Raw genomic sequence first — 22,908 nt, 5'->3', positions numbered from 1 at the left:
TGCATTTTCATTAAACATCTAACGTTATGGGGCATTTCCAATGCTACACTTTCACATTATATATGTGGCATTTGATGCATGAAATTAACGGCAGCTCCTTTTGGTCAGCCATACAGCAAGTTATGTGCATGGGCAGCAAATTGATAGGAAAACAAATACAGCCAGGTATTGATCACTAGGGTGCAGGTGAGTGTGGAGAAATACATTCATTATATATTTACTGCTGTACCACACGATTAAAGAAAAACCTACACTTGTGTTTATGTGTGTACAGACCAAGAACAGCTTTAGAGGTACATTTTTCAAATTAACAGGAATATTAAAGACCTCTCCACACAGGTCTCATTATATACCCTATTTCTCCAAGTTAACCTAGTTCCCTGGTGTCCTATTGAACATGTCTGTGATATGCTTTGGTCAAAATACCATAAGGATGAAGCACCACAGCAGTTCAATCACCCTGCCGAAACAGCCCTGTTCAGAACGCTCTGTTTAGTAGTATCTGTTTAGGTCCACCTTAAAAAAAAAAAAAAAAGAAACTTAAGAGACAGGAAATGACATCAGCCACAGAGGCTACTGTGAGCTAACAGCAGTTAGCATTTGGAAAAGTGATCATTTGTATCATGTATCCACTGGACAGATAAATCCTCTGAGGCTGGAAGTTTGCGTAGGGCTGTGCTGCACTGTGGAGCCAAGAATAGAACTTTTTACGGACTTTGCGGACTTCCAGTTTCGGATACTGTTGCCCTTGCCAGCACTCTCACGTGTTTTACAGACAACGCGGAGCTCCGCGAGACAATTCCAGGAATTTGGCGCATTGTGATCCCAGTGAGTGCGGAAGTCAACATCGCATGTTTTATCTCCTGCACTTAGACGGAGGAGGACCACAAAAACATGAGTGAGTCATCTTTTTTTCACACTTTGCCGACTGATAGGACCTCCAGAGTCCCAAATATAAGGATTTTAATTATTAAAAAGTTGATTTTGCATAATATGGGACCTTTACATAAATACAATTTGAACCACTCAGTAAATGACGTGTTGTGCTTCTATATTCTAAGCTTACTACTTTCCGAAAGCAAGTCAACCTCAGGGGCAAACTTTAGATTTGTTTGACGTAATTGCTACGTCTCAGTTCATTCAAACTTTAAAGTATAGGTCCAAGTAAAATATAGCTTCAAGATCAGAGCGACACAAAGGTGTTATACCTCACTTCGTGCACAGAGTCATGATTGCTGTTAAAGTGATGTCTTTCTTCTGTTTATATTCTACGACCGGAAAACTGCACATTCTTAGAAGGACATAGTGGACCAACAACATACTATTAAAGCATTTGTACTGCACCGACACTGCAGCTCTGTGGTATTTTGAGAAGGTGAGGTACAGAACCTTAGACTTTATGCCCTCACTCAATCCAACCCACCATTTTCCACTTTCCCCGGGGCTGTTTGCCTGCTTCCATACAGGTGAAATCAAGTGGAACCACAATTATCGAAGCCTCCCATTGTTTACAGGGCACTGTCTCCACAAAGGACAGGCTCCTATTCACAGAGAGAGAGAGAGGGAGAGGCAGCAGGAGGCAGAGAGAGATAGATGAGGCTGAGTGTGTCCAAAGTAAAGGTGATACATGATGAGTCGTGTAAACATGCTGCAGGTGACATTTGGTTTCTCTGAGGAAAGAGCCGCTCATGTTGTAATATTGAGAGTACATTTGTAGAGTATGTGGTGTCTATGGAGATTTGGGCAAATTAAGCTACCAAGAACTGCTAGTGTCCATAGCGACACAGTCTCTCACACACACACACAAAACTCCGGAAAACACGGTTTTCGTGTCATCCATTTTATGTACTCACTTATATATTATATGTGCTTGACGGGAAAATCAATATCTGACCATTTCAATCCACTGACCACTAAATTTGTGCGACACCATACAGATGATTAATGTGCCTTTATGTTGTGTTATTTTTCAAGATCCAATTCACCGAAGCTTGTTTCACTCAGCGCACGCAATCGTAACAGCCCCTGACATTCCTCAATAAATGTGCTCTCGGCCATTGGCTTGAAAGACTGCTCAAACATCTCACAGATTCCTTTGCCTAATCACAAAATGGTTCCTGCCGTGTCGGTGTGTGCGTCCCGCCTAATTCAGTGACAACAACAAACCTTTTCCAGATCCACAGACACAATGAAGAATAACAACGCGGATTTGAGAACAACGCAACAATTACAGCAGCTAATGGGCAATCGCATTAGTGTCGTGAAATATGAGCAGTCATCCCTTTGCGCCATGAACACTAACACCGTTTGTGCATTTGAACAGAAGCCTTGAAACCTGTGAGAGCAAGCTGAAGGAGAACCAGGCGGTGGGGAAAGGAGACGCAGAGAGGATTTATCTCCCCTAGCAGATGTAGGCAGCAGTCTATGGGCTCCCAGTCAGCAAGCAGGACAGTTTACAAGCTGCAAAATAGATTGATTGTCCATGGGTCCCTGTCCCTGTGTGGCTGCCAACTCTGAGCTAATTAAAGAACACTTCAGAGAAACACTGAGCAACAACCATGCACATCCTATTCACTCTTAAAAAAACATGCAGCCCTGAACCTTTAGTGAGGGGGAAAAAAGTGAGCCAGCTATGTCAGAGCAGGTGTCACTGAACAGTGTGTTGAAAAATAGCATGAGATCTACAGAAATAAACTCGGTTGAATACAGTACGCCTTGTGCACTGTGTTGTTAAATATGTGAGAGATTTTTTTTTTTCCTCCATACCTTGCCCTGGCATTCAGCATTGATAAGGTCAGGTATGTGGAGAAAACAGGATCATCAGACCAGAATATTTATGGTAAATAAGAAAAATATACTCAATCGCAGCACTCCAACTTATTTGGAAACTTATTCACCCAGTTTTAAAAAAAGCTAATTTTAGCTTAGTAGCTAAAAGCTGGTATCTAGGTTTGGGTAACAGCGGTAACAGCGTAACCAGTATCCTGCAGCCCTAAAGAGGGTGACAACTGCAATACGTAATTTAGTTATTCATTTGCGTGGGGTTGCTAACTTCCCTTAGCTGCAGTTAACTGCTTTACCAATTCAGATTTGAGATACATGCAAAACACTGATAATGGCAATTGATGACATCACACATCAAAATTGAACACAGACAAAAGATATACAGGCTAAATCATGCCTCTGAAAGCAGCATGTCTGCCCAAAATGTTTATGGGTTTAAAGAGTTATGCTTAATATGTGATTGTTTAATTGATGATTATAATCATGTCAATGTTACAGAAAAATACAAAACAATTGCATTCTTTGTGATTAATAATCACAGGCAAACTGGTGAATTGGGACAAAATAAGAATCTCAGTTTGTGTTTATGCCTTATGCCATGGGCTACCGAGATTTTGTCACATGAGTTTTGTACTTTTCATGTTATGTGGATACTTTAGATCCCTGTGGAAAGCCCCAACATTGCACTTGAAGTGTCTTCCACCTCAAATGCTCAAGGCCCATTCCGCCACACCAAGGAGCACAAGGCTCCCCAGGATGTGAGGAGTCCTGGTGCTTACGCACCACATGGCTACAAGGTTCCTCAGGATGGAGGGGAGGCTAGGTGCACATGGTTACAAGGGAAGTCTGCAGGACTGCCTGGACATTGCCATGTATGGGCCTCAGTTAGCCAGCACAGGGATGCAAAGGTTAACATGTGTTTTGTTTATGCCGTGAAGGGGCAACTATGTGTGACTAAAGATAGAAGACCTTATAAGGGCAGGAGGTGATGTATAGTAGGATGGCCAAATTTCCTATAAGATGTATAGTCTTGCTGACTGTTGGGCAGTGCTTCTGGAGAATTCGGCTGAAGCGCTCCCAAGCAACTGCAGTGCTCGGAATTGACACTTGACTCGTACATAATAAAGATCTCTTTGTTTGGTGAAGTCTTGTGTCACAGAGTCTCATTCTACATCATCATCTCATCACCTATTGTTCTCAAGAAAGGGAAGCCTGACAAAACTACACACTCTAGTTCAAGAAGGTTTTTCTCAATAGTTTGAAGAAGAAGGGTCAAACACCAGCTAACTGAGCTGATCATAGCATTTGACCTCAGGGTTTGTTGCTCAAACAGAGACTAAAAATAGTACTAGAGTTTTGATGTTTTTCAAAATTGGTGCAAGTGCTGCTCAATATAGTTTTTGGCTTTCCAGCACTCCAAAAAACAAGCATCCCAAAGATTTCATTCAACAGTTGAATTAAAAAAGGTCACAATTAAAGTGGGGAGAATCAAATGTGGCATGTGTTTGCATTCATGCATGCATGCATACCAGTGCATGAGTACTCGTCTACTCTGATGAATCCTGGCAGACAGTCACAGCCATGGCTGCCAGGCAGGTTGACACACATCGTGTTGGACTGGCAGTAATGCATCTGGGTCGCACACTCATCGATATCTGAGGACAAACAAAGCAGATACAATGGATTAGTCACTCCATGACAGTTCTCTAATGACACACTCAGAATAAACACCGCTACTCCTTGAAGGCAACTGATGAAGGCAAGGAAAGGCAAGTGTATTTGTATAGGCCATGATCATCCACAAGGGTCATTCAATGTGCTTTACAGAAACAAAGAGGCACACAAAAACATGAAGCAGGTGGATGAAGTGCATTCAACTGAAACAACACTGTTGCTTCAATTACAAAAGCACGGTATCGTGGCATTAATGCATTGCTTCCAGTTATTAATTAAATGGTTTGTATTTATATTGCACTTTTCTAAGGCTAAAGCTATTAAATGAGAGCACGGACCATATACAAGTGTCCCACAATGTGCCATCACTCATCAATCACACAAAAAACAATACAACTTTTTTAAAAGCAAACCTGGCTGTTAGCCATTTAAGAATAAGAAAGAAAAGACAGTAAAATAAAATAAAAGAACAAAGCTCATAGAGGACATTCAAAATGCTCCACTAATATCATGAAATACTGCATCCTGTCTCCATTCCCAGAATTACCGTCTTCCTAATGTGGTCTGAAAGACATTGTATAAGAATAACAACACAGAGCTCAGGGAGGCATTAAAACACAAAGGCTGGCTCCTGATGAAATAGGATTGGAAACGCACAAGGGAAGTTTTATACAGAGGGGGCCTTGATTTGTGTGTGTGTGCATGTATGTACACAACACAGCATATTTATATGGATGTCACCCACCAGCAGAGACCCAGTTCCCCGAGGCGAACAGGCCTTTCCTTTCCCCACTTAAGGGACTTGGTATTTTACCCGTAGCAGAAAGAGGAAGCATGTAGTATGTCTATATCCTCTCCTTGGATAAATACATTGAAGCTTTGAGGTTTTCAGCTCACACTTTTCCTCTTACAACAGAATGAATTTGGAAGTAGTATGTAATTGACTTACATGCAACACCCAGAGGTATTTTCTCGGCAAATTTCATCCTCGGCGAGTGTACTGTAGGAGTGTTGAATTGCACAATCAAAGAAAGACGGATCATGTTTTCAGGCGTACAAAGCTTTGCCGGCCTTCAGCATAAAAGTCACTGATCTGTTACATCAAAAAACATGGAACTTATTTGAGTTTTGTGAGGCTGAAAAACAGTTATGTGAGTCCAATTCATCTCGTCCTGAGGCACCGCTCCACCCTGAAAGCAGCTCATTTGATTATGCTTTATTGGAGAAAGCCACGGATGCATTGTTCAAATCTGATGAAGGCCAAGCTTGTGATGTCGCTGCAGAGCCTCAATAATTCAAAGTCAAGTCAGCTTCCATTTACAGTGGTAAAAGCATTTGCTGTCAGGTTTGAGGCATGATGAGGCTTTATGATCTCTCTTGGTCCGAGGTCCTGTAACGCCTGTGTTCATATGTCATTCATGTATGTGTGAATGTGTGTGTGCGTGCATGCATGTTCACCCTCTGCAGCCTCTTCTGGGACAGTCGTAGCAGGTGAGGTCTGCTGACAGAACTGGAACTGTCATTTCACACAGAGGGGAATTCATTTTTCTGGATTTTTTTGTGTCTCTCTGTGTCTCTTCCTCCCTCCTTCTCCCCAGACCCCCCCTCCCGCTCCCCTTTGAGTTCACTTTCCACATGTCTCTGTTGCTTTATTCATGCTGTGATGTAGGTCAGGGCTGGTGGGGGTGGATGGGCTAAAAATAAAGGAGGATAGGACTCTTTCTGTGCACGTAAGAATCTCATTCTTTTTAAGTATTTGTCAATTTGGTAACCAACTGCATAATTGTCTCCTGCTGCCTGAAACGCCTGTATTTTCTTTCCTCCGAGTATGAAACTCAGATGCTGGATAAAGAAAAAAATAACTTTTGTTTCAGTGTCAGTGAGCAGTCATCAACAATATTCTCAATTGTTTATTTTTATCTAGGCAGTCTGAAATTAAGTTGAAACTAAATTGATCGATGAATTTAAATTTTATGTGTGAGTATTATGCAGGGACAGCATCAATTGGCAGAACATACAGCAAAGGGCAATGAGTAGTAGTGGTCCATTAGTGCTTAATCTGGATTATGTGAACTCATTTGTCAATGGCCTGAATTTCAAATATTAAATATAAAAGCAATATAGATTATGCAAAACATCTGAAAATAATGTTTTAGATATGTGTACCATATGTGTATATATATATATATATACACATATATATATACCTTTTATATTTATGTTGCTTTATCTTACTTTTAAATGAGTAGCAAAGTATTAGAGTAAATAATTGTTGCATCGAGATGCATCGATAATCGGTTAAGAATCGAATCGTTGACCTCTGAATCGTAATCGAATCGTGAGGTGCCAAGAGATTCCCACCCGCCACACAGTCAGATGTTTTTGTTACTGGGGAGAAAAAGTTACATATTCTTCATATTCTGCTTGATGTCTGTATCCACGGTGTGGATTATTTGTTCAGCTTTTTTGGACTGAATATTAATTAAAAATGAATTAAAATCAAATGCAATTAAATATTTATTATCGTTTAAATTAAATAAATTAAAGTGACTGGTAAAAATAGCTTATGACAGGAATTTTATGACCCTGTCAGTCAAAATGACAGACAACAAAAAAGTCTAGCACAACCTCTGATATATATATATATATGTTTTTTCCAAAATTACACATTAAAAATCGAGATGCACCGAAAATAACCTTTTTTCAGTTTTCGGATGAAAGTCTTTTAACGCCTAAGCACCACAAACCGAAAACAGGATGTAAAACTGCGGCCAGCACGCGCCTGTCTATTCCCGCTTAGAGTCTGTCTGAGATCAGTTTGAAACACCGATAAAACTGTTCCAACAAGATGTGAGTACACTGTCGAACAGCACCTATTAAATGCTGGAAAGTCTCTTTGCACAAAAGCAAACTTGGTGCAGATTATGAACTCCCCGCAACATTCACTTCACACCAGTGACATTCTTTTTCTTCTCATCCCCTTTGAGCAGCTAACTAAAGAGATCTGATGCATCTGTGGCAGACGTTATTCCCTTAATTGCAGCACTAACGCGTCTTATAAGATTGAGACGAAAATAATGAAAAGTGTGCTGTCTGTCAACAAGTTTTACTTAAGCTCTACTCAGATCCCCTGCACTTCATCATGACTATACTTGATCCTTGTCTTAAAGATCATTATTTGGATGTGGGGATAAAGCAGTGCGTAGAGAAATAATCCAGGCTGCGTTGGATATGGAGAGTCCGATTGGAGACGGAGAAGCGCAAAAAAAGACCCTCAGATGAGGGGGATGCACCCTCGTTGTCTAATATGTAAGATGAGATCCTCCTAAATATTTTCATAGTTTCTTCATTGATTTATTCTTTGAAGCGTGAATATTAATCTATACAATTGCAACGCCTTGACTTTAGTGAGGTAAGTACACACAGTCCCAGACATCAGAAAATTAGAAGAAGAAAAAAAAGGTACAGATTTGGCATAATTTCTTTCAGTGTTTCGGTTTTTGGCCAAGTGTTTCCTGATTTTCAGTTTTCCAGTCAACAATTTTCATTTTGGTGCATCCCTAATTAAAAAGCAGCTAAATTTTTCCCTGTGTTTCAGAAACAACAATCAATATACAATAGGATCAAACCATTATCCAGTAGTGATAAGAAAAACTGTGAAACTTCAGACAGGAAGCAGCAACAACCGCTATCTCTAAATCTCATTCTGGTTTTCATCCAATCATTAACTTGCACTATCAACTAAATAAATAAATCAATCAAAGCAAACAATATATTTCCATGCCGTCAGCTGCTGATTTTAGCGCTGCAATCTTCGCTTAATGTCACCTCAACACAAACCATAAAACAATAAAAACGCATTACTGCAATGGACTTATATGCTATGTATGAATGGAGGGAAGGGGGCCTCTTCTGAAGGAGGTAATTCATTTTAGTCAGCAATTATACATAATACAAACCAAGGCTTTCACACAGCATTGCTTTCCGCAGCTTGTGAGGCATCAGTGAGAGCTTGGACTTAGCGAATATGCTCCATTCCTCAAAGTAGGAAACAAGCTTGAAAGGAACTACTTTAACCTGTAACAACAAAAATATAATGGATAATAATACAGGCCAAAGGAATTTAATTATGGTGAGTATGGGGGGTTTCATCTCCATGATGAGGAACACACAATAACAAAGACAATCAATCAACATGCAGCACAAGACTACACCTCCCAAATCCTGCATGACCCCTCTTGAGCAGAAAAAAGGAACTACCACTGTGTATAATAAGAGCAACAGCACTTACTTATCACCACCCTTGTCCTTTTAAACACAGCAGATTAGAGCTGGCTGAGGTCCATGCTGCGTGCAAAGCCAAGCAAGAACTTGGGTGGGTTGGACAACTTATTGATGGTCAGGTCCAGGCTAAATAAACGGAGAGTGTGAGCAAAGTGGTTAAATGCATCAGTCAAGCCCGTAGTTCCATTGTCATTCATTGAGATAAAGAGAGAAAGACTTTCGGACATACACTAAAGGAAACTGTGTAGTAGGAGTCCCTCTGTCAGACAGAGTGGAGCAGCTTACCGATGACTGTGTGTGTGTGTGTGTGTGTGTGTGTGTGTGTGTGTGTGTGTGTGTGTGTGTGTGTGTTCACTCGGGTATACTTAGGGCAAAGCTTAGAAAAGTACACCTGGGTGCCCACTTACTAAAATAAATCCATACATCAGGCAAAAGGAAGTAGCAGAGTGTGCGTTTTTCCTTTCAGTTTAACGGATTATTGCACAGCTGAGGTCTTACTACAACTCTATAAGCAATCTGACTTCACTGGAGCACTGTGATGTATCTCACAGGAGAAACACATAACCCACCAGATTATGATGTTTAAAATAAGAGAAGCACGAAGAACCACTGCAGTACTTTACGTCATGACAAAATGTAAAATAAAATTTAGTCGCACTTGTAACTGCATTAGGGCAAATGGCACGCTTGCCTACCAGGGGAACTGTCTCATCTTTTCAAGCTCTTTGGTAAAAACTGCTGTGTTCCTTGTGCAATACTGTATAATAATGAGAATACTGTGCATTTTTCTTGTGCATATTTAATACTCCTACTTCTTTACCTATTTCTATTTTCCTCCTGGTTGTGATTTTTTGCTGCTGTAAACGAGGGCACAGACCCTCATGACTGTTCACTTCATTAAAGCACTCCGTCTCCAATTGTACAGACAAGAACTCTTATTGAAGTATATATTTCGGTCTGGTCGACTCGAGCGAGCAAATTTTAGGTCCCATATTATGCAAAATTAGTTGGTTGTAGATAATATGTTTTGCCTCTACATCCAAAAGGTTTGAACCCTCTTGAATATGAGAATCATAATCATGATTCTGGAAGAATCTTTAGAGTCACAATAAATACATGTTTTATTGGACAGTTTAACAACAGTGCTACCACTGTGGCCCTTGGCTTTCTAATATGCATGCATAGCTATGCAAAAACTATATGAAAATAGAAGTGAGGGCTATATTAAATAATATTTTATAAAAATATGTCTGTATTGTGGCTGGTTATCCAATACCAAGATCATCACACTACATGTAGCATGACAAACCTCCAGTGCAAATAAAGACAATAACGGAGTTAAAAAGAGACTTAAAAACTAAGACTAATAAAAAATTTAAAATAAACAAGTCACAGTGCGTTGCCTTAAGGTCAGGCACACACAAACACAGACATACACAACCAAATTCTTCAGGAAAATAATACATTTATCCAAGTCAAGATGAAAAATGTTTCAGATTATTGGCCAAATACTATTAAATTTTTTTTAGGGAACAGTGATGCCTTGACGCTAACAACCTGCATGATCTAACTGACATTCCATCAGTCACATTGCAGAAATAGGAAAAAAAGAAAGCAAAGGCAAGTGTTTCAGTCTTATTATTCTGACAGTTTTATGGGGGGGACATTTTTGCAACTTTTGTTTGGTGCGCCAACAAAGTTACAAAAATTCAGAGGTGCACGCCCAAGCGCTGCGACACCTTTTGGAGCTGAGACGCCCAGTCTGACACAGGATATGACGTAGCCTAGCTAAAACTAGCTTAAAAGAGGCAGCGCCTTCATTCTGGAGGCAGATGAGCGGACACACTAATGAGCCTCCAATCTCAGACGTGAGATATTTTGTTAAAGATGCATGTCGTTGATTTTCAGTGATTTTGGCAGTGATCTCTTGTATTACTGAGATAGTAATTATTCTATTTTTTTATTATTTTGTTTTGACCCAAGGGGATTTTCTTTGTGTGTGTAAGTATTTTTCACTGTAAATACCAACACAGTGTCAACTTTGGAGTCTGGTATTTGGAAAATAAAACCCCTCTGCATTAGAACCTCTGCTGTATCATCCTTGTCAAAAACAGACCTTTCCTCAGTGTGTATTTCAGTTTTTTGATATTACTTTCAATTTTGACTTCAGCTTCAATTTGGAGGCAGTGGTCTGTGATAGAAAACTAGGCATGAGATTGTTTGGTGTTATTTTCAAGTCAGTGGAGCATAGATGGGTAGGAAGAAAGGGGTAAAGTGTAACTATCTGAAGCCACATTCTGGTTGTAGAAATTAATATTTCACGGTGCAATTCAACATTTTGAGGACGTAAAGTACACTCAGTGGCCACTTCATAAGGTGTAACTATGTTCAATAACGTGTTATGTTTAATAATTTGGTACCTAAGAAATGGCTCAAATGGCACTGATAGTGCCAAACTGTGTCAAATTAGAGAATGTATCTCTTCACTAAAACCTCTGTAATTTTACTCTGCTTCACTTCAGCAGTGTCAGACTTTGCACAGCTAACGTCCACATGCTATTACATGACTTTCTTGAGTTTTTAAGCTCCTACTGCATATTTTTAAAGGTGGTATTTACTTTATAATGCAATTTTTTTTAGGCAAGGGAAAAAAATCATTAATTTATGCTGGATTCCATCTGCATTTACTCCGACACAGTGGCATCTAAAGTGATGCTTACACTTCTGGTGGAATCTCACAAGTGTTATCTTTATTTACTAAGATCATTCACATAGAGCTTGCAGTAATTGCAGTAATAGAGATATACTCTAGTTTGTGCATGTCATTTTCGAGCAGGGACCCCAAAAAGAGGGTCAGTGAAGAAGAGGTTAATAAATACGGATAAGAGTATAACCTAAAAAAAAGGGCAAAATATATTGTGGAGTATCAAGTAAGTAGAGTAGTATCAAGATCTGGAGGGTGAATTTGTACCGGTTTGGCTTCACGTAAGTTGACCGCTCAGGTGTCCACCTTTGTAGACCCATAATTGCCCACAAAAACTTAAATACAATGGTCAAAATGATGCAACTCCATTGATGACAGAGCATCCAATGTGAAATTTAAGAAATGCTGGAAATGAGGTCACATCCACTGAATTTACCAGAGGAGTCCATTTTAAAGCTCCACTGGGTAAGTAAACAATATTTAATCAATAATTGCAAGCAGCAGCTTTCATCAGTGAAACTAATTTCCAGTGAGCTGATGAATAAATGACAACATCATAGTGCAGCTCACGTCCCCACACCAGAAAACCAGCTGTTTTAGCTCAACTTGGACACAGGAGTTGTTGGTCCACTGCTGAAACTGAAAACTTACCAAACAAGGCAGCAGTGGATCAGGGGACTCTCTGCAATATCCTGCAAGATGAGTTAGCTTTCAGCCATGTTTGGAGTTGTAGGTGAGATTAAATGCCATGGGCCCTGTCATAATGTCAACATGCAGCTGTAAATTTCATTTTGTAATATGGCTTTTTTGTGTGTATTTACACTGTATATTATCGTAAACATAACATTATAGCACAGCTCTACGCTGCACTCCTGTGGTTTTCTCAACGACACTCTGCAAACACAAGTTGCAATGTTTTTTGTTTTTTTTAAAGTGGCAGCATGCACATTTTTCATTGAATGATCTTGAAGGTAATATCATTTTAAAACAAATAAACAAAACCCCATATTTGTTTAACTTCACAGTGCATCAGAGGAAACTTCATGTTGCTGTTTGCACAGGCTTGAGATTGTTGCTGATCCTATATAATTTGCCCCATGGCAACACTCACAGTATGTTTTGGCTTTCTTAACTGAGACTTCTGTTATAATATAAGAGTTTATAGATATTTTTTACATGTCCCACAAACCCATTGTGTCCAATTTTTCTGAAAGGTACAGTGTATGTGCCAGTTGGCGGTGGGATCACATCAGCAAAGTGGCAGCAGAGTACTGTCGTTGAGGAGAAAGCAGGGGACATGTTAGCATTCTCACACTCATTCACCACCACTTCCCCTTTCTGAAACATGCACACACACACACACACACACACACACACACACACACACACACACACACACACACACACACACACACACACACACACACACACACACGCACACACACAGACAGACACACACACACACACTGTTACTTTTAATTGTGCCGGGGACTGTTGGGAGGGCTGCAGCAGCAGATGGTCAGCAATAGCGCTCATTGTCTCACTGATATGGCAACAGAGAGCAAGGCGTATCCTGTTCAGGTTTCAGGCGCCCAGCTTGGAGACACCACGGCCACGTCCTGCATCAGTTTCACAGTCGCCCTCTGCCTCATAATTAAGGCGAAGTCCCTGTGGTTCCACTTGACAGCAGAGAGCAGACGGAGGTCACAGAAAGAGGAGGCGAGGTCAGTACGTCCAGATGCAAAGCAACTGAGCCGCTCTTGTGTTCCAGTGTGTCTAAGAGCCCCACATACATGCTCACATGTCACATGGACATATGTTTGTATAGATATACTTGTGGGAAACCTTACTCTATATCTAAGCCTGAACTCTCCCTTAGCCCTACATGTGTCTATTGATTTAAATTAGAAAAAACACAAGAATGTAAATGGAGGGAAATGGAACCTGTTTTAGAAAACGAGCTTTGATGGGTGTTATGCAAAATATATGTGCTTACTAATGATAATAATAAACTTCATTTTATGGGTGGACACGCAATGAACACAGATTCACAAGCACTGTGCAGCAAGTTTTGATGGATACTTGATGATGATGATGAAAAACAAATACTTAACATAAAGTTAGCCTACTGGTCCAGTAGAAACAGGACCGCTATGTCTTCACTTTGCAGACATTTCTAAGCTTTCAGTTGTCACCATTGTTCAAAAGCAGCACCAATGTTTAATAGTTTTTACAGGCCTGTCCATTCCACAGCTGACTGACATTTTTCATTTTTGTCACAATACATTGATTAATAGGTTCCAATGGGGCGGTGAAGAGGATTTTAAGCAATACAGTAAAAAATGATCTCCCACCAAACCTTTAAACCAGGGGTCTCAAACTCAATGAGTTAGAGTCTGGGTGAGGCTGGGCCGCAAACACCCCCCACCCCCAAAAAAAAGTTTTAGTTTTTTTTAAATGCGGGGCATTCTGAGCTTTTGAAAATTTGAGGTCAAAATGGGGCATTCTGAGGCTTTTTGAAAGAAGCAATAATAGTTTTTGTGAAGCTATTTAGATGTCAAACTAGGCATGTTTTGCTGAACGATAAGCAATAAAATGTTGAAACATGAACAAATATCTGTTACCTCTAACAGTTTCTCAGTATAGTGGTGTTTGAGAGATTTGTTTATCTCTTTCAATCCTCAAATGCATCAAGCTCTGCACCTGTTCTACACAGAAACTCTTCCCAAAGCCACATTTGTGAAACGCTGTCCTAAATTAAAATTCTAAACCACAGCACCCATCACTTGTGCTGGATCAAAAGCGACAACTGTAACAGACAGAGCAGATCCTGTCCTCATGGCAGCTCACATGCATCCTCACTCCTGTTTTTTGCTGCAGCGGAGGTCTTTTAGGACAAGGTGTTGACAACTAACGTTGGTAATACATCAGTTATGCAGGACCACATATGTTTCTGACAGCGTCTATGATTGTCTTCTGCTCTGCCAGCTGCAAGACCTGCTCTTCCCACTTCCAAAACTGCAAAGTACAAAGTATGCATCATGATCGATCCTAATAACTTAGTGCGTCTGAGTCTGCGGTGTGACAAATTGTTGTTTCAGTTCTTGGAACAAACATCACTTCCCTGATGCCGGGCAGCGAGCGCAGACTATGACAGAGTCTGCGCTCAATATAATACTTGCATTGATAGCAGATACATGGAGGATAATGGTGGGGAAGAAAAATGCATTCAATGCTGAACTCCCAGAGTTATGGAAACTCTAGGATTATGACAGAATATTACCGTCGACTCTGTCAATATAGCAACTCACAATATGACCTTGGGTTGTGTGCAGTGTGTGACATCTGTGTCGCTGATGTGTTCATCTCAGGCAGCTCAGTTTTTTCACACAGGGGGTGTGTCTGCTGTAAGGCTGCTGCAATGTTTTGCATAGGGTTCATCTCCTGTGCTCCTCAGTTGCCCTCTGACCTCAACTAAATGCCAGGACTCTTCAGTATGAAGCTACAGACATTCATATATATACGTATATATATATATATATATATACATATACATATACATATATATATACACATATATGTGTGTATATATGGATATGTATATGTATGTATTTATATACACATACACACACACACATATACATAAACATATATATATACGTATATACTAGGGCTGTAACGATACACAAACTCACGATTCGATTCGTATCACGATTTTTGACCCACGATTCGATACATTCCACGATTTTTTTATTTATTTAAATATTTAATTATATAGCAATTAATGTAACATTTAATAACAATATTTTGGAACACTGTGACCAGATTTGAACATAAATAAATAAATAACCAAAGATTTCTCTCTTTTCTGTAACAAAATAATACTGTTGAAAAATACAAAATAAATGATCAATCAGACTGGGATTTGTCCCCAAAGCATGCTGGGAAGTGTAGTTCTTCATCAGAAGCAGTTTTGTTCCAGTGGAAATAACTTGTTTTGATAAACAGCAAAGGTAAGACAACATTTCCGCTTGTATTTCTTGAAAGTCAGTTGTTGTTTTGCTCTTATTTTGGGGCTGGATCCGTGAATCTTGGTCATAGAGTGATAAAAATGTGAATTCTCCGCTGTTTACATAATCACGCTGACGCTCCGGTGCCGCTTTTCAATGTGTGCGTTGGAACGGGTTTTTTCACCTCCTGCTGGTTTGATCCATCGGTGTTTTAACTGTGTTTGGTGAACATAAGAATGGTTTATATGAGCTTTTAGCTGAGTTTCTGACCTTTCTGTGGGTATGCAACATGTCTTTGTTTGTTAAAGTTAGATTTTATGGCGGTTTTATGACGCTTTTGTCGCTGCGTCCGGTAGCGGGGACATCAGTGAAGAAGAGATTAAAGGGATTAAAAAACATAACGCGTTAATGATGACTGTAATTAATTAATCATAATTAAAGCGATAATTTGACACCCCTAATAAAAATAAGTTTGGTAGTGAAGTGTATTAGACACTTTAACACAGCAAATATGTTACTATAATTCTGTGGGTTCACATGCTCTGTGAACTGGGGTTTACAATACCCTACAATTAAGTTTTACGACAGATGTCTGTAGATTTTGTCTGAGCAGGTACTGCTCAGGTGGATCATCGGTTGACCATTAAGTGGAGGTCTAGGTTAGGCATTGGTCCTGGCATTTGGCCTTTGATGTGCTCCCTAGAGGAGACTGGAGGTCGAATGGCTAACCAAGGGCATAGGAAGAGGTAGGAGGAGCAGGTAACCTTTATTAAGTGTGGCTTTGCTCAGGAGAAGTTAGTGCTTCTTAGGATTTTGGCTGAGGCACTCCCGAGCAACTGCAGCGCTTGGAATTGACACTTGACTTTTTACAGAATAAAGATCTCTTTGTTTGGTAAATGTCTTGTGTCACGGAGTCTCATTCTACGTCATCATCTCATCACCTGGTGTTCTGAACAAGAAGGAAGCCTGACTAAAACGACATTTTGGCGTCACGAACAGGATTAAAGTGACTGTATGCAAGCTACACATACAATTCAAAAGTGGAGAATTACTAATAGGATTTGGATAAATACATTTAAATTGAGCATTTTTAGCAGATTTAAGATATATGCAAGTAGATTGGATGAATTCTGACATTTAGGCTGTTTCTCAGAATTAATTGTTTTAGCTCTCGAATTGAAACACCAACTAATGCCTAGTTTGAATAAAATGAGGTATTTCATTCAGAGGTTGTACAGGTTAAACAGTAAAAAGTAAAACACAACAAAATAAAAGACAATTAGAATTTTAGAAATTTCTTCAATGCAGAAGGCCAACAATAACAGAAATAATGCAAGAACAGGGTTGGCTGTATTCAAATCTGAATTGATGAAAACAAAACAAAGAGAATCAGCAAAGCTTGCTGAGGATTGTAGGATTGCATCAATTGCTTAGGATCTATCAACATTAATGAGGTTTAGATTAACAAATCTAAATCTAAAATACCCTCAATTTGCTGATTTTCCTAGGGGTTATTCTGGTATAACAGACTGCTTCAAGTCCAGAAGTGATGAATCATACTACTTGATTTCAATAATAAAAAGCCAAATACAGAAATCTTAATCTTCTGAGACAGGTGGTTGGATACATTTGGAAATGATGCTGAAACTAATGTTGAGAATCTCATTAGGAGACAGGTTTTGATCTAAAATAGAGAGCCAACATACACCCACCAGATAGACGTTCTCCTGGTTGGTTACTATTTGTTAATTAAAGGTGCTGAGGGTCGTCAGGGACCAAACACTTGACCTTGTGAGGCTGATGTCCAGACTGTCAGACATTCATGAAGGGGCAAGTGAGTGGATGAGAGCAAATGGGGAAATGACAGTGGAAGAAAATCTTGCCACATGAAGGAAATGAAGCTGTGTGGACTTGTGTTCTTGGAACATCAGCAGTGGATAACCTACTGCACTCCAGGGGGAAAGGCTGGATGATAAATCCCATGTAAGATCCAGAGGTGCTGAAGAGTGAACATATCTTTAAGATGCAAAGTGAGGCAGTGCAAAGAAAGCTGGCACAGTTACCTCTTTGAGGATTGACAATCAATGCAAGAAGAAGACTTAATTTCCAGTGAAGAACAGTGACGTTGACAGTGTCACTTCCAATGAGTGAAGGATGTTGCCACATCTGTGCTGTGGATGTGGTGAGACTGGAAACTGCAGGAGTTCATGAGCTGACCCTGATTGGGGAGAATGTGGTTGTGGAGCTCAGCCTTCTCAACTTGAAGGAGTTAGTCCAATAAATTTGTGGGGAGAATATTTCTATAAGGGGGAGCTTTTATGACGACCAAAATGCCAAATTTGGCTTTTGCCCAAATTTTCATTAATCAGTGGGGAAGAACTGTGTGAAAAAGTACAATATTAATTTTCTCTCTGGGGATATATGTTGGTGGCTCATGATTTAATTTTAAATTATTTTTATTAGACTATTCTACAATAAAAGGTGATTGTATAATTGTGAACATTCAGTTTAGGATTCGCACAGTTGGAATCTGTGCGAGGGGGGAATGATGGACATACAATTTGGAACAAAAAAAAAAAATTAATACATTTTTTAAATTTTTGAAACAATTCAATACATTTTATGGAAGTTATGAGAAATTATTTCATTTGAAATGAGGAAATAATGTAATGCATTTGTATTCTTTGTTAGTAGTTTAATACTCCACTGAGAATCCCATTACCAGATCGACAGTTAAAATATTACATTTTAATTATGAATCTTGTAGGCACTAGGAACAATAAAGTGATAACTTCTGATAGTGATGAACCATTGTCTTCATTGGATTGAAATAGCACCATTGGACAACCTTGCAGCAGAAACAGTTGATAAAAAGGATGAGAAACAGTTGATTTAAAAAAAAGGAGAAGAAACAGTTGATGAAAGATGTTTTTGGAATTTGGGAATGTTTTGAATATTATTTATTCTAAATTAAATCTCCAAGCTGGGGGATTAGGTATATTGGATGCTCTAAATTGAGGTGTGAGTGTGGAAGTGAGTGGTTGTTTGTCATTATTGTTTACCATATTCAAAGTCAAGGTTGTTTCAGAGATTCAGTGGCAAAGTTGAATAAAATGTGTACAAGCATTACACTAAACTGAATATATGTTTGGTTGCCTACTATGAATAACTGCATGTTAATTCACAGTACTAACACTGCATGAAATGCTAACAGGTTGACCTATGCACAACATTAAATAAAACTACAGCTATAGTTCACAAAATTACATATGTGTAAGATCAATATGAATACAGCAAGCTGAAGTTGAAATATGTAACAGCATTGTCTTTATGAAATAACCCACATTAGTTGACTGCCCTCCATAGGCTTGTCCATAGTTTGTGTACTTTCAGGAAAGATGGTGGAAGCTCAGCTTGAGGAAGTTGAGTGACTGATGCTGCCTGAGAACCTGTGTACACGAAGGGGGTCCAAAGGAAGTGGACTGAGCCAACAAGAGAAGGAGCCTGAACTGTGATGAGAACATCATCAGCAGTCCAGTCTGAAGGAGCATGGCATGGTGTCAACTGAGCCAGTACAAGGAAGTGGACGACACATTCTGCTCGAACAGCAGAAAGTGGATTGTGGTTCCTGAACATGACAGAAGCAGGATTCACTGAGTCAACGTACTCTGGACATTACATTATATTACATAGCATTGGGAGGCGATGCTACTGAAGTTTCAACGTTTAAATAACATACTGGATGACATGTGTGTGAATGTTTATATACAGAAACTGTTTTTATGTTTTCTTTATTTTTATTAGGTGTCTTTATAACATGAAGATTTGTTTTGTTAGAGTGTAATTTCTGATGATGTTTTGGATGTTTTGGAATCTTCAGTGTTAAAAGTGTGTTATATGACCGATTGGCAAAGAGTCATACAATTATAGGATAATTATTAATTGTTAAATTTAAAGGGGATTTCTTATCCTGATTGGCTGAGTGGATGAGAGTTTCTCTAATTTCATTTTAGAAAGGTCTCCTAATCTTTTTCCCACTTTTAGAGGGGTGGTTTTTCTGATTGGGAGATAACAGCCGATCTGGGGTTCCCTTACACCTACACTCAAAGGAGATTTGATTTAAAGGAGTGTGGCTGAAAGGAGATTGACAGATGTGGCTAAGAGTAGCCGAATTTGATTGGATTAAGATAGGTGATTAGTTTACCTAGTCTAAAATAGTTAAACTAATGTGCGAATAGGACATTTAATAAGAACTTACTTAATTAGCTGATCCCAAAATTGAGGTTTTTAAAATTAGGTTTTAAATTGGATAAAAAGAACAAACAAGGGGAATTTTGTTGAGTGAACAAGCAAGTGTGATAATGTGCCAAACTTCATGGCTGTGTTAATTATTCTGCATTTCGGGACTCTATGAAGTCCCGAAGGGGGGAATGAAGTGTATTAGACACTTTAACACAGCAAATATGTTACTATAATTCTGTGGGTTCACATGCTCTGTGAACTGGGGTTTACAATACCCTACAATTAAGTTTTACGACAGATGTCTGTAGATTTTGTCTGAGCAGGTACTGCTCAGGTGGATCATCGGTTGACCATTAAGTGGAGGTCTAGGTTAGGCATTGGTCCTGGCATTTGGCCTTTGATGTGCTCCCTAGAGGAGACTGGAGGTCGAATGGCTAACCAAGGGCATAGGAAGAGGTAGGAGGAGCAGGTAACCTTTATTAAGTGTGGCTTTGCTCAGGAGAAGTTAGTGCTTCTTAGGATTTTGGCTGAGGCACTCCCGAGCAACTGCAGCGCTTGGAATTGACACTTGACTTTTTACAGAATAAAGATCTCTTTGTTTGGTAAATGTCTTGTGTCACGGAGTCTCATTCTACGTCATCATCTCATCACCTGGTGTTCTGAACAAGAAGGAAGCCTGACTAAAACGACAGTAGCACTAACAGCTCATATCATGTGGCTGACTGGAAAAATAACTGGGAATTATAAAGGGCGTTTCGCGATTCTGTTTTCTCACATCGCGACACAGGTTCGTATCGCGATTTCGATACGCATATCGCTACAGCCCTAGTATATACATATACATATATACACATATATATATACATTTGTGTGTATATATGGATATGTATATGTATGTATATATACACACACATATATACATAAATATATATATATTCATGTATATGTTTATGTATATATACATTTATATATATATATTTGGAATATTAGGAATATTATTCCCAAAGAGAGCAGACAGTGTGAACGATGTCCAGTCTGTTAACACAATGCCTAAATAAAACAGCAAAATGTACTCACCAACATTAATTGTGAAATCGATGCATTTCTGCATCAAACTCCAAGATGTGCATGCAACCAAGTGTCCACTGTGATTGTCAACATAGTTTAAATCTTTTCACTGAATCTAATCTAATGAGTGCCTGGAGTGAAGGCTGGCAATTTAAAAAAAACACCCAGTGATGCTAACAAGGCATCACAGGTGGCTAACAAGCTGAAACATTAAAAATAACGATTGCTGCTACAGACAGAAATGAATACCAGCAGCTAATTTAACATTCTACATGTGACAATTCCTCCCTTAACTTTCCCAATAACTCCGCTCTAATTTATCCAATATTGCTTTATCCTTGTTCTGTTTTGGCTCATGTGTCCTTGCAACCACAGCTCAATCTACCCACGCTGGACGCACAACCTCCTTCATTTACTCACATCTGCTGATGCTATCAGGCTCCTGATTCACTGTAGCCACCTCAACTCTTATCATTGATACAGAATCCTGATGCACCGAGCAGCTGACTTTATAGGCAGTCTGAAGGACAGCTTGGAATGAGTAGCATATAATGGAATATGCCCCCAGCACAAACACTAGGAAGAGCCACTTGTAATATGATCTGCTCCAGCACTTAATATCAAATGCAATTAAATGCCAGCAATGGCAGGACAGAGATGAGCCGCATGTGTGTCTGGAAACAAATTTGCTCTCAATCGGCTGTGACACCTTTATATAGTCGGCTCCCATTTACTGTGTCTAAGCAAAACAGCAGGTCTGCTGATTCTACCCTAAAGGGGAGGAAATAGTCTCACTGTTTCATATTGTGAAATGAGGACAGACTGCGAAGGGGGGTGACATTGTGAGGACACAAACAATTATCTGATCGTTCCTCGACCATGAGAGGAGAACTTAATGTGCATCGGATCCCATTCACATTTTCTAACCTTGGGTCGTCTTCAGTCAAGTTTAATTCTGAAACTTTTACAATTTTGGAGGGGAGCAAACAGGTTTTTTTCCAAGATAACAACCTCAATTTTGTGGTGTCTCAAGATCAATTTAAGCACGGTAGGTCCGAGACAAATTCACAAGATTATGATGGAATGCGTGCATGATAAAATAATTTTTTTAAGATATTGTGAATTGTACACAGTTTTGTGTCTGCTCTGTCTTTTGCTCCGTTGCTCTTGTTTATTACTTGCTGTAAATACAGTCTTTGAACGCTCTTCTCTTAGCTGCCCCAGTGATGACCTCCATGCTCAGCCTGAGCAGTGAACTCCGGTAACCTGCGAGGGGTTGGAGTTGTCTCTGTGCACAGAGGGGTGACATGGGGAGGGTGCACTCAGCAGAGCACCATGGTCAGCCCTTTGGCTCATGTTTTTTTCCTATTCCACAAGTTGCACACTGTAGGACTTCACTTGGGACAAAGAAAGTGGTGGGGTAGTATGTGTGTGGGTGTCTTTGTGTGTGTGTGTGTGTGTGTGTGAGAAAGACAGAGGGAGAGAGAGAGACCTTTCTACAAGGGCAAAAAGCTCAGGGGGGGCAGACAGAGATTAATGATAGGAGGTGACAAGTCTATTTCAATGTAAGAGGAAGTACTGTCATTGTATGTTCAGCTGAGGGAAAAGAAAGGGGGATGGGCTTTGGTGGTGGTGGGGCAAGGCCTGAGGATTTGAGTAGTTCAGTAGTTTTTACTGCATGATGATGATGATGATGATGCTAGTGATTCATCTCAAAAAAAAATCATGAGTTAAGTCATGCTGGTACATTTGAGCTATTCACTGTACCAATAGACTCTTGCCTATTGGAACAAGGGCCTTTCTTCAAGGAGTTTGCATGTTCTCCCCATGTGTGCATGGGTTCTCTCCGGGTTCTCCGGCTTCCTCCCACATTCCAAAAACATGCAGATTTGGGGATTGTCTACACTCTTAGAAATAAAAGTGCTAAGTAGAACCATATAAGGTTCTTCGGCTTGTCCTCATAGGATAAACCTTTTTGGCTCCAGGTAGAACCTTTTTTATAAAGTTTCCACCTGGAACCCTTTTGGAGGGTTCCACCAAGAACCCTTTTAAAATCCCTTATTCGGGAAAGGGGTTTAAAGGGTTCTCTGGATCAAAATGGTTCTTACTGGAACCATTAGTGTTACCAAGAACCCTTGAAAA

At 39.6% G+C, this 22,908-nt stretch overlaps 1 protein-coding gene across 1 annotated transcript in view; it reads right to left on the bottom strand.

Moving 5' to 3' along the window:
- The window catches only part of LOC310936933 (protein kinase C-binding protein NELL1-like), a gene marked incomplete at its 3' end in the record, with an annotated part of 241,541 nt that overhangs the window by 61,278 nt on the left and 157,355 nt on the right, over nt 1–22,908 (bottom strand). The window contains exon 13 of the mRNA XM_083901097.1: nt 4,314–4,439. Within this exon, the coding sequence (XP_083757223.1) occupies nt 4,314–4,439 (126 nt within the window). The remainder of the gene's footprint in view (nt 1–4,313; nt 4,440–22,908) is intronic.

The sequence above is a fragment of the Microchirus variegatus genome, assembly GCF_963457635.1.
Source record: "Microchirus variegatus genome assembly, chromosome: 14".
Classification (NCBI taxonomy): Eukaryota; Metazoa; Chordata; class Actinopteri; order Pleuronectiformes; family Soleidae; genus Microchirus; species Microchirus variegatus.
Note: the sequence above shows the minus strand (reverse complement) of the source record. Positions and strands in the feature narration are given on the sequence as shown.